General features: G+C 38.1%; 1 protein-coding gene across 1 annotated transcript; it reads right to left on the bottom strand.

Moving 5' to 3' along the window:
* Window positions 1-1,304: 1,304 nt before the first annotated feature.
* LOC142530829 (putative receptor-like protein kinase At5g24010) lies at window positions 1,305-4,552 on the bottom strand. Its single transcript, XM_075636679.1, has one exon. The coding sequence runs from the start codon at window positions 4,201-4,203 to the stop codon at window positions 1,624-1,626; it is 2,580 nt and encodes an 859-aa protein (XP_075492794.1). The 5' UTR covers window positions 4,204-4,552; the 3' UTR covers window positions 1,305-1,623.
* Window positions 4,553-18,027: the final 13,475 nt, after the last annotated feature.

Genomic DNA, 18,027 nt, shown 5'->3' with positions numbered 1-18,027 from the left:
TATACGTACAAAACACCCGAGTCTCTATTTCCTTCGAAATTCAATTGTAACTATCTCATCTGACTTTAAAAGTAAGTCAAAATTTTTTTTTTGGGTAAAAATGTACGGTATTATATATCTATATTATATATATACAATGCGAGATGATATATGCTTAATCTTAAATTACAAAAAACCCACAAAACTATCGAATGACAAATAAAGATGTATCCCATTAAAATCGAATAATTTTAAAATAAAAAAATCAAAATAAATATCATATTATATACAAACACACATAATATTTGTACGTAGAGTAGATCTCTTGTGAGACGGTCTTACGAATCTTTATCTGTGAGACGGGTCAACCATACCGATATTCACAATAAAAAGTAATACTCTTAGCGTAAAAAAGTAATACCTTTTCATGAATGACCCAAATAAAATATTCATCTCACAAAATACGACCCGTAAAACCGTCTCACACATGTTTTTGCATTGTACTTTACGTTACATCTATACTATAAAGCAAGAACACATAGTTGTTCTCTTGGGCATCTCCAACCGTCCTCCATAATGGAGGAATCCTCCATTATGGAGGATGAAATCTTCTCCAACCGTACTCTATTTGTTTCCTCCATTTTAGAGTATGCAACAGTGATCCTCTATTTATGGAGTATCACTGTTCATATAGAGGATTGAAAAGGGGTGAAAAATAATTACAAAATAAATATTTAAAAATTGCCATATAGTCCTTTTGAAAATTAATAAGCGAATTACATGTAGTTGTGCCATGTTTAGCGAATTAATTAAGTTTAGTTAAATAATATATCATGAAATTAATTAATTATATGTGTGTATGTGTTCGAAAATGAAATAAATTAAAAAAAATTATTTGGTAATTAATATTTAGAGGATATGAATTGAAAATGAAATAAATTAAAGAAATAGAGTATTTAGTAATATTTAGAGGATATGGGTTGGAGAAGGTGTTTGAAAATAGAGATCATGGATCTCTATTTTGGAGGATAGAGGATGAAAAATAGAGGATATGGATTGGAGATGGCCTTATATGCTCAATCTTAAATTACAAAAAAAAAAAAAAAACCCACAAAACTATAAAATTGCAAAAAAAAAAAAAAAGACATATCATATTAAAATCAAATACTTTTAAAATAATTTCAAAATTTTTTTTTTTAAAATAATTATCATATTATATAAAAACAACACATAATATTTATATATTACGTAGCATTGCGTGTTGCTGCTAGTATCTTGAAAGTAAAAAGAAAACAAGAATAATGTATCAACAAACAATCCTAACTTCTTATTTTTTTAACGGCAAAACCTTGTAAACTATATAAAAAATAAGTGAGATCGTCCATTACAAGATTAACCAATTAAAATTGAAAGTTATCTGGCTTCCATACAAAAGGGAGAAGGAAAAAATAACAAAAGATGCAAGCGAGTGAACAACTGCCCCAACGTAGTTTAACTGGTTCAAGGCAAGGAGCATTTGCCGATCTGCTTTCGTCGATAAGGTGTATGCCTTGGTTGTATCCAATGTAAAGTTTCGAACTTCGGCAATTGCCCCAACGTAGCTAAACTGTTAATAAAAAATTCATAAGCTATAAGTCTCTAATCTCATCTCCCTTCATTGGTCAGGAGCTGGGAAAAAACTCGAGTTGTTGAAATGTCCGAATGACCCTCCCCGCTACCCCCCTGACCAACACCTTCACTGCTCGTGGGATCGCCCTGAATGAGCCTAGGAGCACCTGTATCATCAGATAAAATGTTGTCCGTCGCAGCTTGTGGCTCATTTGTTTGAAGTTGATATGCGTGTTCCAAGTTCCACAAGACGTCCCCCATTGTCGGCCTGTCGACCCCATATTCAGCCAAACACTTTTCAGCTGTTTCTCCGAACTTTTTCAATGAGCTCGGTTTTATCTGGTCTAGTAAACGGCAATCAACGATTTGTTCAATGAACCCCTTCTTTTGCCACTCCATCGCCCACTCGGCTAGATTCACCTGATCCCGGTTAAGCAATGGATCAACAGCTGGTCTAGCGCATAAAACCTCGAAAAGAACAACCCCAAATGAGTACACATCCGATTTATCCGTAAGTTGCTGCCTCCGAAAGTATTCAGGATCTAGATATCCGAAACTACCCTTCACTCCCGTGCTTACGTGAGTTTCATCAAGGCATGGACCAGATCTTGAGAGACCAAAATCCGCCACCTTAGCAACATAGTTTTCATCAAGTAAAATGTTGGTTGATTTGATATCGCGGTGGATGATACCTTGAGCCGAACCAGTGTGGAGATAGTGAAGGCCCCTAGCTGCCCCAATGCATATTTCCAGCCTTTGTTTCCACGATAAATGTGGTAAAGTTGTTCCGTACAAATGATGTCTTAACGGCCCTTTCTCCATATACTCATAAACAAGAATCATTTCAGATTGCTCTTCGCAATATCCCACTAGTGAAACAAGATGGCAGTGGCGAATCTTGGACAGCACGGTAATTTCGGTCTGGAATTCGGGTACTCCTTGCCTTGAACCAGGCATGCCTCGCTTCACAGCAACCTTGATGTTGTCTTTAAGAATCCCTTTATACACGGTGCCAAAACCACCTGAACCAATAACCAGAGTCTTGTCAAAATCATTTGTGGCAGCCTGGATATCCGAAAAGGGAATCCTCAAACCATAATATCCATAAGGGCCAGGAGAGGCAAGTGCGGTTCCTTCAGAAATTGCATACGAGCTACCACGGACAGAAGTCCAACCTACACTTTCAGAACGTCTTGGTTTTGGTTTTACCCTTCTTTTCTTGCATTTACAACAAATGAAAAAAATCACCGTAGTAGCCAAAATCAGCACAAAAAATCCTCCAGCAATCGAACCAACCAAAATCCACACATGCTTCTTGTTAGATGTCTTCGGTAAAGCAACAAAATCCACCATTCTCATGATCTCCACTCCATTTAGTATAGCATTTTTCTTCAAAGTATTACTCAAATCAGAAGGACCAACACTAATACGCATGACATTTGACTTTTTAGCGTTTTCAACCGCAAAATCAATATAATAAGGCGTAGCGAGCTCGTGGAAAGCAAGAACAGACAGATCAACATCTTTATACGCAGTAATCCCATTTATATATATGTTAAAGTACAACGAGTTAAGTCCAATACTAACAATGTCACAAAAATGTAACCGGACTAAGAATATATCATCCTCAGATAGAACTGGGAAATCCCATGTAATATTGAACAAAAAATTCAAACTCCCATTAGCTATGTTCATTTCTTGTGCAGTCATATACACATTATCAGGGGCATTCTCCTGCGTTGCCCCACCGGGTTGATAGTTTGGCGGATCATTGGAAGTAACAATTCTGGCAGCAGTTTTCAAGCTAAGATAATCTTCATCTGGGATCCAATATCTCCAAAGGGTATCATTGAACGGTGTTATTTTCGACCCTCCAACATTAATTCTATGAACAGTTTCTAGAACTTGGGATGAGATATTCTGCTTAAATTCTTGAATCCCATCATAAGTAATCAATGCTAGCCCACCGGCGTCAATAACAAAATCTTTGGGAGCTGAAAAAAACTCAATTGCATTCACAAACGCAAAATCTGAATCGCTACTAGGCTTTAACAAAATCTCCAAATTTTCTTTATCCACCACCAAGAAGAACTCTTTAAGAACAGTAATATCAGCACCAAAATTGCTCAAAAGTAAAACCCCGTTTGCCAAAACGCTAAAATTACCATTTTTCAGATCATATTTCTGAGAAATAAACGGAGAGAAATGCATCCGAACTAAATGGATCCCAAGATTCTTGACGTCAAATTCATAGCTTGAAGCAGAAGTGAAAACTCTAGCTGTGCCGTAAAGAACAGAAGATTTGGGAGAAGGGTTTGGATTTTTTAAAGCAATAGATTTACCTCCAGACAAATACATTGAACCATTCTTCGAAGCATCCCCAAGAAAGTGCCTGTTATCAGAAACTACAGCACTTGCGCTTGATCCACAGTTGATAAGGTAATTATCCTGGGGTGTAAAAGCACTCGAGAGAAGAACCAAATCACATAAACTTAAACACAGAAACTGAAGAAATTTCACGTCCATGGAAGAAACTTGTTGGAATCTGAAAAAAAGGATTCTCCAACAAACAAGAATGAATGAATTACAGCTAGTGGATTTGAGTGGGTGACTCATAGAGAAAAAGTGACTGCTTTTATGAACAAGAACCAAAAAATTATTAGAAAGTGACAAGATTCGAGTGGATTTGAACTTTCAACCAAAAGGGTGCTGATAACTTGAGGAATAACTGGTAGTTTAGCACAAAGAATGGATTTTTTGCACTACAAAATCTTGGGATTTCTCGCGACAGGATAAAGTCCGGTAATTGCACTGTGCGAAGTGGGTTACAGAAAATTCTCGAGCAAATCTGAGGATCTGTAGAAACAAAATGTCAAGGAGTTGTTTTCACTTGCAAGAAATTTAGTGGGATCTCTACAAGATTAGATTTCAATTGGTGGGGTCATTAACACCATATTATGGACCATCGTTTCTGCACAAACACCAAAATGTACTGTTTAAGCGAGAAAAAGCCTAAGCAAAAACAGTACCCAAGTTTGACTTGTAGCCTTATCATCATCGTCGCATCCACATTGGTGAAGCATTCAATTGATTGAATGCTCTGACTGAATTTTTTAATATTTTTTAAATTTGCTTTGTGGCACTTGCCAGACACCAAGCACGCGCCAGCAAAAAGCGTGAGGAATGGGCAAGTCTTGGCCCACCCCCCCACATGCCCACCATCCTTTTTTTTTTTAAATATTTTATTTTTAAATTTTGTTTTAATTAATTCAAGTTATTTAATTTTTTTTAAAATCACATTTTATTGTAATGTTTTTGTAAATATTTAATTTTTAAAAAAAGTTAAAATCTTTAACTGATAATTGGATGTTGGTGCGGCTTGAGATTGAGAAAGCTGCAAACGAGAAAACAAGAAGGTGAAGTATCAAGACTAATATTCATGTTTGGATTCAAATAGGATTGGGCAGCGCAGTTAATCATATTTGTGCTTGTAGATCAAGAAGAAAGATTTGTTGAAGAATTCAGTATGGTACTTGGACTATGGATGTTCAAATCATATAATTGGTAAAGCCCAACTATTCACTGATTTAATCAAATGTGAGGGACCCAAAAATTATTTTGGTGATAATGTGAAGGGTAAGACCATGTGTAAGGATAAGATTATTAATTAAAATGTGATTATTAATGATATTTTGTTCGTTGAAAATTTATATTATAACTTGAATTGTATCAGTCAGTTACATGATAAGGGTTACTTAGTTGAAATCCATAAGAATAACTCCTTAATTAAGGATGCTGATAATCAAATCTTAGTGAATGGAATTAGAAATACTAATAGCTATAAATTGATTTGAATAGCAATTATCTAGCATCACCGACTTGTTTTATACATGTTAAAATCGATAAACCCTGCTGTGACATAAAAGACTTAATCACATGAATTTTAAATCAATTAATATTTTGTGTAAGAAATATTTGATTATTGGTTTACCAAAAATCAAGTTTATGAAAAATAAGGTCTATTAAGCTTGTTAGTTACGCAAGAAAGTCAGATCTAGTTTAAAAACAAAGGAAGTAAATTGACCTCTTGCACATGGATCTTTTTAGACCCATATCAATACTAAGCTTGCAGGGGGGATGAAATGGATAATCCTAAAAATACATCCAATATATTACACATCAATATTTACATCAATTATATCGTGATAATTTTTATTCAATATATCATGAGATTTTGACAAATTAAAATTTTGTATTTTTTTTTGTGATGTACAAATATTGATGTTTATGTAGCATCACACGAATGAAACAAACTTTGTCATTATTAATGATTTTTAAAAATTCACATGGGTAATCTTCCAAAGTGATAAGTATCATGCTAGTGCCCAGATGATCAGATTTCTAAAACATATTCACAATGAGAAATCTTGTGGGATAGATCAGTTTCAAAGTGATGGCGGCACTGAATTCACAAACAAGTTCTTGAATCTTATCTAGATGATCAAGGATTCCAACATAATTTCTCAGCAGCTATAACCGCTCAGCAAAATGGTGTTGCTGAGAGACTGAATAGAACCTTAAAGAAGCTACTAGAACAATGCTTGCTGATTTCAAGATTTTTCAAAGATTTTTGGTAGAAGAAATAAACACTGCATGCTACACACATAATTGAAAAATGATTAATAAAAAATCTGGTAAAACACCTTATGAGATATGGAATAATCGGAAACCTAATGTGTCTTAATTCATGTGTTTGGTTGTAAGTGTTATATTCATAATAATGAAAAAAATCATTTATCTGTTTTCAATGTTAAATCATATGTCGGTATAATTTTTGGCTATTTTGCAGCCAATAAGGATTTTCGTGTGTTTAACAAAAATACATTAATTGTTGAAGAAACCATTCATGTTGTGTTTGATGAACTCGAACTGACTAATAACCAAACTAAACTTGTTGATCTAAATAAGCGCATCAAAGATACATATATGGAACATGAAAGTGAAGATGAGGACATTGCGAACAAGAGAATTCATCAATCATTGAACCTGAGATTCTAGATCACTCAACTAGACATGTTATTGAGGAACAAGAAGACGACGTTGATAACCAAACGATGGTAACCCGACTGAAGAGAACCAAACTAATCTTACTCAGGACAATGCTGACAGCAATCCTCTCGGACCATGTTACAAATAGAGTAAGACTCACCCACCATCTCTGGTAATCGGTAACCCATCATCATCCCTAATAACTAGAAAATATATGCTAAATGAATTTTCGCATTTAGCTTTTATTTAACAATTAAAACATAATAAGATAGACGAAGCTTTAATGGATAACAATTTGATTGAAGAAATGCATGATGAACTAAACCAATTTGAGATACATAAATTTTAGTGCTTAGTTCCTAGGCCCATCCACCAATCAGTCATAGGAACTCAGTGGGTCTATAGAAACAAGCTGAATGAAGAAGGATTTGTAATTAGAAATAAAACATGATTAGTCACACAAGACTTTAGGCAAGAAGAAAACATAGATTTTGATGAAACATTTATATCAGTAGATAGATTAGAGGCAATCAAAATATTTTTTGTTTATGCTACTTATAATAATTCAAAGTGTTTTCGATGGATGTAAAGAGTGTTTTTTTTTTCAATGGCCAACTGCAAGAAGAAGTAAATGTAAAACAACCCTCCAGGTTTTGTTAAACATACCTTACCGAATAATGTGATTATATTAAATAAAACCTTGTATGGATTAATACAAGCACCACGAGCCTGTCATCATGATTTTAAAATTGGTTCTGTTGATAAAATATTATTTACGTTTGTTGAAAATGATCTTATTCTGCTAGTTCAAATATATGTTGTCGGTATAATTTTTTGTTCAAATAACTCAAAATTGTATGAGAAATTTGCAAAGTCGATGTAGGAAAAGTTTGAGATGAGCATGATAGGTAAACTTGTAACGTCTGAAAATCAGTCCACATAGACCGCATGCATGAAAATTATTAAATTGCTAAAATATTGTAATGAAATTATTTTGGATACATGAATGATATATTTTGAGTAACTGTAACACCTCTGACCGATTTCATATGATAACACAGCGGAATTTTTCTAAATTTTATTTGAAGGGAGGAAGGATTTAAAATTTTCTTGACATAAACACATTTTCAATATATACAATCAAAAGTATATACATGATCAAATAAGTGTTGCATCAAAATACAAAATATCATTTTTGATCATGTCCAAAATGCTAACTAAATAGCCTTCTTCCTTCCATCTTCTATGCATATGACCTCGGCTCCAATCAACGTACTGGCCCGTCACTCTTATCTGCATCACATGAAATAACTGGAATGAGTATAAAACTCAGCAAGTGGATTTCTTACATAACAATGTATACATATCATACTCTGTAAAACATGTCTTTGAAATCATTAAATATCATCTAACTCTTTAAACATGAATAATATAGTAGAACATGAACATAACGATGGTATTTCTCTTTTCTCTGATGGATTGATATTTCAATAGTATCTCTGTCTCTGTACCTATATCCCATCGATATAAATCGATTACTCTGTTGGGATATAAGCCTATGGTCGTTGATCAACTAATTGCATGCAATCTCTGACTATCTCTTTATGAATCCAATAAATCAATTTGAACTCTCTCTTTGGCATTAAATCAAGCACTTTGAATGCTCTTTTCTCTTGCATTCCCTTTTACATAATTGAGACATAAAAATGCCTCTAGTATACAACAAAGTGTATCAATACATAACCTGAATCAAATGGAAGGGAATAGCATGTTAAAACTATTGAAATACAATACATATAATTCATGTGAGCACAAGGAATGAATTCCACTTAAAACCAATAGGAAGCTTGAATCTAATCTCTTGGTACAAAACCTACAACAATAAACCATGTATTGAACCATCAAGAACTTAATAATCACAAACCCATACCATAAAACCCATAAACCAACACAATCAACAAACCCATGATTTCTCCGACACCATAATCCAAGAATAACCAAACCCACAAGTTTACCTTAGCTCCTTGAACCCAAAAGAACCTTGTCTCACTTCAAATACCCAACAAGATGCTTGAATCAAAGGCACAAATGGAAGAAATTGAGAACCCTAGCCTCCTTGGAGCTGAAGAATCGAGAAGTGAGGAGAGAAATGAGAGAGAAGTGAACCAACCCTTGTATTATATCATTTAAAATCTCAAAACACGATTTTACTGTACATCGACCGCGGGTGCGCTAGCCTTTGCACCGCGGGAGCGCTACGTGTACTGAACAACATCTAAAAATCCAAAGGAACGACCGCAGGTGCGCTTCTTTTCTACCGCGGGTGCGGTGGCTGCTCTGCCCAAACACCGCGGGTGCACTGCAAAATGGACCGCGGGTGCACTAGACCTTCTGTCCAAACACCGCGGGTGCACTGCAAAATGGACCGCGGGTGCACTCTCCTCTGTAGCCAACAATATACTCTTTGCAACTAAAATCGAATCGCAACACCGCTTCTCCTCATAATTTGGCAACACTCTCAACATGAAAGTTGCAACTCTATATCTTATCTAACTACTACAATTGGCCTCATACCAATTGGCTCAACATACAAATTATCATGAATTAAACCGCAACGACGCTACAAAACAACTACACATCATCTATAACCGACAATACTATGAATCATAAATCCAAATTCTTAACATCTAAACTATGCTTAAACTTAACCAAATAGTCCATAAACATAAGAAATCTTAAACCGTACCGTTCACCAAGTTTGGATATTACAATCTCCCCTCCTTAAAGGAATTTTGTCCTCGAAATTGACGTCACTACGCAAACAAGCCATGATACTTTCCTTTCATTTCATCCTCTGGTTCCCACGTGGCTTCTTCAATCAATTGATTCCTCCAAAGGACTTTAACAATGCCAATCTCTTTGTTTCTCAATACTTTAACTTTGCGATCCAGAATCTGGATTGGAATCTCTTGGTACGTCAAAATCGGCGTCAAATCCAATGGCTCGTGACGAAGAACATGAGAAGGATTCGCAATATACTTCCTGAGCATGGAGACATGAAAAACATTGTGAACTCTTTCAAGATCTGGCGATAGGGCTAACCTGTAAACTCGATCACCGACTCTGTCCAAAATCTCAAATGAGCCAATAAATCTTGGACTCAACTTTCCCTTTTTACCAAACCGCATAACACCTTTAAGAGGTGCTATCTTCAAGAACACATGATCGCCAACCTCAAACTGCAACGGCCTACGTCTCACATCAGCATAACTCTTCTGTCTCGACTGTGCTGTCTTTATCCTCTCTCGAATAACAGCAACAACATCAGCTGTCTGTTGGACCAACTCTGGACCCAACATCTTTCTCTCACCAATCTCATCCCAATACAAGGGAGATCTACACTTTCTGCCATAAAGTGCTTCATACGGTGCCATGCCAATCGTCGCTTGATAACTGTTATTGTACGTGAATTCAACAAGTGGAATTTGGAATCTCAGCTACCAGGATAATCGATAGTACAAGCTCTGAGCATATCCTCTAAAATCTGAATAACTCTCTCTGATTGACCGTCGCACTGAGGGTGATATGATGTACTGAATGCTAACTGTGTACCCAAGGCTCTATGTAAACTCTTCCAAAACTCTGAAGTAAATCTAGGGTCACGATCAGACACGATCGACACAGGAACACCATGAAGTCTGACAATCTCTGCTATGTACTCTTCGGCATACTAGTTCATGGAATACGTTGTCTTGACTGGGAGAAAATGTGCTGACTTGGTCAACCGATCAACGATAACCCAAATAGAGTTATATCCTTTCTGCGTTCTGGGAAGACCAATCACAAAGTCCATTGTAATGTGCTCCCATTTCCATTGAGGAATCGGCAATGAATGCAATGTCCCAGCAGGTTTCTGGTGTTCGATTTTCACTTGCTGACAAGTTAAACACTGAGAAATAAACGTGGCAATATCCTTCTTCATACCTGGCCACCAATAAAGTCTACGAAGATCCTGATACATCTTGGTACTACCTGGATGTATCGAATATGGCGCGGTATGCGCCTCTGTCAAGACGTCTTGCCGAATATCATCACCAGTAGGAACGCATATACGGCCTCTGAATGTCATCAAACCATCCTTATTGATCCCAAACTCTGAATTACCTCTCTCTTCTGCTCTAGCTCTCATCTCTTTCAACTGTACATCATTGGCCTGCTCTCTACGGATTCTGTTCGTCAATGTAGCCCGAATGATCAACGCTGAAAAGCGAGCAATGGTTCCCGGTATTACCAAAGTTATCTCTTCTCGTTGCAAATCTAACAACAACGGTTTCTGGATCATAGAACTCAAAGAAGAACTCGATTTACGGCTCAATGCATCCACTACAACATTCGCTTTCCCAGGGTGGTAGCTAATTGTCACATCATAATCTTTGACAAGCTCTAACCACCGTCTCTGACGCATATTGAGTTCTCTCTGAGAAAACAAATACCTTAAACTCTTGTGGTCCGTGAAAATTTCACACTTTTCGCCATATAAATAGTGTCTCCAGATTTTCAGGGCGAATATCACAGCTGCCAGTTCCAAATCATGCGTAGGATAGTTTTTCTCGTAATCTTTCAATTGACGAGAAGCATAAGCTATAACCTTTCCACGTTGCATCAGTACTGCACCTAGGCCCTTCTTCGACGCATCGGTATAAACAACAAAGTCCTCTGTACCACTGGGCAATGCAAGTACCGGAGCTGTCGTCTACCTATCTTTCAACTCTTGAAATCCACTTTGGCATTCATTGGACCACTCAAACTTCATAGTATTCCTCGTCAGATTGGTTAACGGCAGGGCAATCTTGGAAAAGTCTGAAATAAAACGACGATAATAACCCGCCAAACAAAAAAAACTGCGTACCTCTGATACAGTGGTAGGGATAGGCCACTTCTGTATCGCCTTGATTTTTGCTGGATCAACAGCTAAACCATCCTTCGAGACAACATGGCCTAAGAAAAAAATCTGCTCCAACCAGAACTCACATTTCTTCAACTTAGCATACAACCTCTTCTCTCTCAACAATTGAAGAACAACTCCGAGGTGCTCTGCATGAAGCTCTCTGGTCTTGGAATAAATCAATATATCGTCGATGAAAACAATGACAAAGCTATCCAAATACGGCTTGAACACTCGGTTCATAAGATCCATGAAGACTGAAGGAGCATTGGTCAGACCGAACGACATAACAAGAAATTCGTAATGACCATACCTGGTCCGAAACGCCGTCTTAGGGATATCAGACTCCCTAACTTTCAACTAGTAATAGCCTGATCGCAGATCAATCTTCGAAAATACTGTAGCCCCTTGCAATTGATCAAAAAGGTCGTCTATTCGTGGCAACAGATATTTATTATTAATCGTCACTTTGTTGATTTCTCTGGAGTCAATGCACAGCCGCAAACACCCATATTTCTTCTTGACGAAAAGAACTTGAGCTCCCCAAGGCGAAGAACTCGGTCGAGTAAAACCTTTATCCAATAGATCCTGCAACTGCGTCTTCAATTCTTTCATTTCTGTCGGGGCCATTCTGTACGGAGCCTTAGAAATAGGAACCGTCCCGGGGACTAAATCAATAACAAACTCTACATCTCTGTCCGGCGGTAAACCCGGCACATCATCCTCAAATACATCAGGCAACTCTCTCACAACATCAATATTCAACTTCACAATTCTATCCATATCCACAATCGAAGCCAAAAACCCATCACAACCTCTAAACAACAACTTCTTAGCCTCAAGACATGAAATAAAAGGAAGGACCAGCGAAGTACCTGCACTGGCGAGCATACCTTCCTTATTTCCATCATCCGCAAATTTCACCGTCTTAGCAACGCAATCAATCACTGCACGATAGGTTGATAGTCAATCCATGCCAAGTATAATATCAAACGCAACCATCGGAATAACGATCGAATCGGCATAAACCACTCACTCATCAATTTGAACAGAACACGCATACACAATAGACGTCGGGCATAACACATCCCCAGAAGGCAATACAACATTAAACTGGAGGGGAAGAACAGAAGGAACTAAACCCAAAGAACTCAAAAATAGTTCAGACATAAAAGAATGAGTAGCACCTGTATCAATCAATGTCGTAGCTACTCTGCCTGAAATTAAAATAGTGCTAGAGATCACAGAAGAATCATGGTTTATACCTTCCTTCGTCATGGTGAAGATGCGACCCAGCACCTTCCCTTTACTCGATTCTCTCGGACAGTCCTTGGCGATATGGCCTGCAGTACCACATCGGTAGCAAGTGTGAGTACCAAATCTGCACTCTCCCCTATGTTGCCTACTGCACTTGGGACACAACGGCTTCTCAGGATCAAATGGAACTGTCGGTGCTTTAGAACTCGGCTCTATCTTACCTTTCCCCTTGAAATTGCCTTTCCCTCTTTGGCTCGAACCTTGACCTCTTTGAGCAATAGCCTGTTGCCTCGCCTGTCTTTCTCTAGCGATATCTTTCTCATCTTGCTCGGCTAGCAAAGCCTTAGCCACAATCTCTTTAAATGTCACCGCCTTAGACATATTAATGTCCCTCCTGATCTCTGCTCGAAGTCCTCTAATGAAATGAGCATCCTTGTCTTTGTCATTCGAGGCAATATATGGGGCAAACAGACAGCACTCCTCAAACTTCAAAATATACTCGTCAACATTCATACCTCCCTGACGAAGCTCTAAAAACTCAGTCACCTTCCGAGCTCGAAGTGCATCCGGAAAATACTTGTCATAGAAAAGATCTGTGAAATCTTGCCACTTCAATGCCGGAACATCAACACTTACCTTGGTAGCATTCCACCAAATACGTGCAGCTTTGACTAGCATGAATACTGCACAACCAACTCTGTCCTTGTCTTCATATTTGAGATGATCAAATATCGCCTCAAGTGCTTTAATCCACTCTACAGCCACCAATGGATCAGTGCTTCCTGCAAACTCAGGCGGATCCATCTTCTTAAAAGCAGTAAAGATCCCATCAGTCCCAACCGCTTGAACCACTTGGCCTCTACCTTGACCTAAACCTTGCAAACGGAGCAACTGCTGAATCTGTTCACTGTGAACCTTGGCTTGCTCTTTCAGTAATTTGCCGAACTCGTCGACAACTCTCGATGAGGAACTATCCTTACCCTCTGAAGCCTTTCTCTTAGGAGGCATTAACTCCTACAATGTGCTCACATAATACATATCAACCGATAACAATAAATAGATGTTGAAGAAGACATACCCGGACAGTTGAAAGTAGACGAAGTCATATGCATTGGTCCGAAGAACGTTGCTCTGATACCACTAAATGTAACACCTTTGACCGATTTCATATGATAACACAGCGGAATTTTTCTAAATTTTATTTGAAGGAAGGAATGATTTAAAATTTTCTTGACATAAACACATTTTCAATATATACAATCAAAAATATATACATGATCAAATAAGTGTTGCATCAAAATAAAAAATATCATTTTTGATCATGTCCAAAATGCTAACAAAATAGCCTTCTTCCTTCCATCTTCTATGCATATGACCTCGGCTCCAATCAACGTCCTGGCCCGTCACTCTTATCTGCATCACATGAAATAACTGCAATGAGTATAAAACTCAGCAAGTGGAACTCTTACATAACAATGTATACATATCATACTTTGTAAAACATGGCTTTGAAATCATTAAATACCATCTAACTCTTTAAACATGAATAATATAGTAGAACATGAACATAACGATGATATTTCTCTTTTCTCTGATGGATTGATATTTCAATAGTATCTCTGCTCTGTACCTATATCCCATCGATATAAACAGATTACTCTGTTGGGATATAAGCCTATGGTCGTTGATCAACTAATTGCATGCAATCTCTGAATATCTCTTTATCAATCCAATAAATCAATTTGAACTCTCTCTTTGGCATTAAATCAAACATTTTGAATACTCTTTTCTCTTGCATTCCCTTTTACATAATTGAGACATAAAAATGCCTCTAGTATACAACAAAGTGTATCAATACATAACATGAATCAAATGGAAGGGAATAGCATGTTAAAATAATTGAAATACAATACATATAATTCATGTGAGCACAAGGAATGAATTCCACTTACAACCAATAAAAAGCTTGAATCTAATCTCTTGGTACAAAACCTACAATAATAAACCATGTATTGAACCATTAATAACTTAATAATCATAAACCCATACCATAAAACCCATAAACCAACACAATCAACAAACCCATGATTTCTCCAACACCATAATCCAAGAATAACCAAACCCACAAGCTTACCTTAGCTTCTTGAACCCAAAAGAACCTTGTCTCACTTCAAATACCCAACAAGATGCTTGAATCAAAGGCACAAATGGAAGAAATTGAGAACCCTAGCCTCCTTGGAGCTGAAGAATCGAGAAGTGAGGAGAGAAATGAGAGAGAAGTGAACCAACCCTTGTATTATATCACTTAAAATCTCAAAACACGACTTTACTGTACATCGACCGCGGGTGCGCTAGCCTTTGCACCGCGGGTGCGCTACGTGTACTGAACAACATCCAAAAATCCAAAGAAACGACCGCGGGTGCGCTTCTTTTCTACCGCGGGTGCAGTGGCTGCTCTGCCCAAACACCGCGGGTGCACTGCAAAATGGACCGCAGGTGCACTAGACCTTCTGTCCAAACACCGCTGGTGCACTGCAAAATGGACCGCGGGTGCACTCTCCTCTGTAGCCAACAATATACTCTTTGAAACAAAAATCGAATCGCAACGCCGCTTCTCCTCATAATTTGGCAACAACATACAAATTATCATGAATTAAACCGCAACGACGCTACAAAACAACTACACATCATCTATAACCGACAATACTATGAATCATAAATCCAAATTCTTAACATCTAAACTATACTTAAACTTAACCAAATAGTCCATAAACATAAGAAATCTTAAACCGTACCGTTCACCAAGCTTGGCTCCCCTCCTTAAAGGAATTTCGTCCTCGAAATTGACGTCACTGCGAAACAACTCAGGATACTTTCCTTTCATCTCATCCTCTGGTTCCCACGTGGCTTCTACAATCAATTGATTCCTCCAAAGGACTTTAACAATGCCGATCTCTTTGTTTCTCAATACTTTAACTTTGCGATCCAGAATCTGGACTGGAATCTCTTGGTACGTCAAATTCGGCGTCAAATCCAATGGCTCGTGACGAAGAACATGGGAAGGATTCGCAATATACTTCCTGAGCATGGAGACATGAAAAACATTGTGAACTCTATCAAGATTTGGCGGTAGGGCTAACCTATAAGCTCGATCACCGACTCTGTCCAAAATCTCAAATGGGCCAATAAATCTTGGACTCAACTTTCCCTTTTTGCCAAACCGCATCACACCTTTAAGAGATGCTATCTTCAAGAACACATGATCACCAACCTCAAACTGCAACGGCCTACGTCTCACATCAGCATAACTCTTCTGTCTCGACTGTGTTGTCTTCATCCTCTCTCGAATAACAGCAACAACATCAGCTGTCTGTTGGACCAACTCTGGACCCAACATCTCTCTCTCACCAATCTCATCCGAATACAAGGGAGATCTACACTTTCTGCCATAAAGTGCTTCATACGGTGCCATGCCAATCGTCGCTTGATAACTGTTATTGTACGTGAATTCAACAAGTGGCAATTTGGAATCTCAGCTACCAGGATAATCGATAGTACAAGCTCTGAGCATATCCTCTAAAATCTGAATAACTCTCTCTGATTGACCGTCGCTCTGAGGGTGATATGATGTAATGAATGCTAACTAAGTACCCAAGGCTCTATGTAAACTCTTCCAAAACTCTGAAGTAAATCTAGGGTCACGATCAGACACGATCGACACAGGAACACCATGAATTCTGACAATCTCTGCTATGTACTCTTCGGCATACTGGTTCATGGAATACGTTGTCTTGACTGGGAGAAAATGTGCTGACTTGGTCAACCGATCAACGATAACCCAAATAGAGTTATATCCTTTCTGCGTTCTGGGAAGACCAATCACAAAGTCCATTGTAATGTGCTCCCATTTCCATTGAAGAATCGGCAATGAATGCAATGTCCCAGCAGGTTTTTGGTGTTCAATTTTCACCTGCTGATAAGTTAAACACTGAGAAATAAACGTGGCAATATCCTTCTTCATACCTGGCCACCAATAAAGTCTACGAAGATCCTGATACATCTTGGTACTACCTGGATGTATCGAATATGGCGCGGTATGTGCCTCTGTCAAGACGTCTTGCCGAATATCATCACCAGTAGGAACGCATATACGGCCTCTGAATGTCATCAAACCATCCTTATTGATCCCAAACTCTGAATTTCCTCTCTCTTCTGCTCTAGCTCTCATCTCTTTCAACTGTACATCATTGGCATGCTCTCTACGGATTCTGTCCATCAATGTAGCCCGAATGATCAACGCTGAAAAGCGAGCAATGGATCCCGGTATTACCAAAGTTATCTCTTCTCGTTGCAAATCTAACAACAACGGTTTCTGGATCATAGAACTCAAAGAAGAACTCGATTTACGGCTCAATGCATCCACTACAACATTCGCTTTCCCAGGGTGGTAACTAATTGTCACATCATAATCTTTGACAAGCTCTAACCACCGTCTCTGACGCATATTGAGTTCTCTCTGAGAAAACAAATACCTTAAACTCTTGTGGTCCGTGAAAATTTCACACTTTTCGCCATATAAATAGTGTCTCCAGATTTTCAGGGCGAATATCACAGCTGCCAGTTCCAAATCATGCGTAGGATACTTTTTCTCGTAATCTTTCAATTGACGAGAAGCATAAGCTATAACCTTTCCACGTTGCATCAGTACTGCACCTAGGCCCTTCTTCGACGCATCGGTATAAACAACAAAGTCCTCTGTACCACTGGGCAATGCAAGTACCGGAGCTGTCGTCTACCTATCTTTCAACTCTTGAAATCCACTTTGGCATTCATTGGACCACTCAAACTTCATAGTATTCCTCGTCAGATTGGTTAACGGCAGGGCAATCTTGGAAAAGTCTGAAATAAAACGACGATAATAACCCGCCAAACAAAAAAAACTGCGTACCTCTGATACAGTGGTAGGGATAGGCCACTTCTGTATCGCCTTGATTTTTGCTGGATCAACAGCTAAACCATCCTTCGAGACAACATGGCCTAAGAAAAAAATCTGCTCCAACCAGAACTCACATTTCTTCAACTTAGCATACAACCTCTTCTCTCTCAACAATTGAAGAACAACTCCGAGGTGCTCTGCATGAAGCTCTCTGGTCTTGGAATAAATCAATATATCGTCGATGAAAACAATG

The sequence above is a fragment of the Primulina tabacum genome, chromosome 17 (assembly GCF_025594145.1).
Source record: "Primulina tabacum isolate GXHZ01 chromosome 17, ASM2559414v2, whole genome shotgun sequence".
NCBI classification, from domain to species: domain Eukaryota; kingdom Viridiplantae; phylum Streptophyta; class Magnoliopsida; order Lamiales; family Gesneriaceae; genus Primulina; species Primulina tabacum.
The sequence above is the reverse complement of the archived record's forward strand: the minus strand, read 5'-3'. Positions and strand labels throughout refer to the sequence as shown.

Coding starts and splice junctions, on each gene's coding strand:
- LOC142530829 (XM_075636679.1), bottom strand. CDS start 4,203: ATGAGTCACCCACTCAAATCCACTAGCTGTAATTCATTCATTCTTGTT.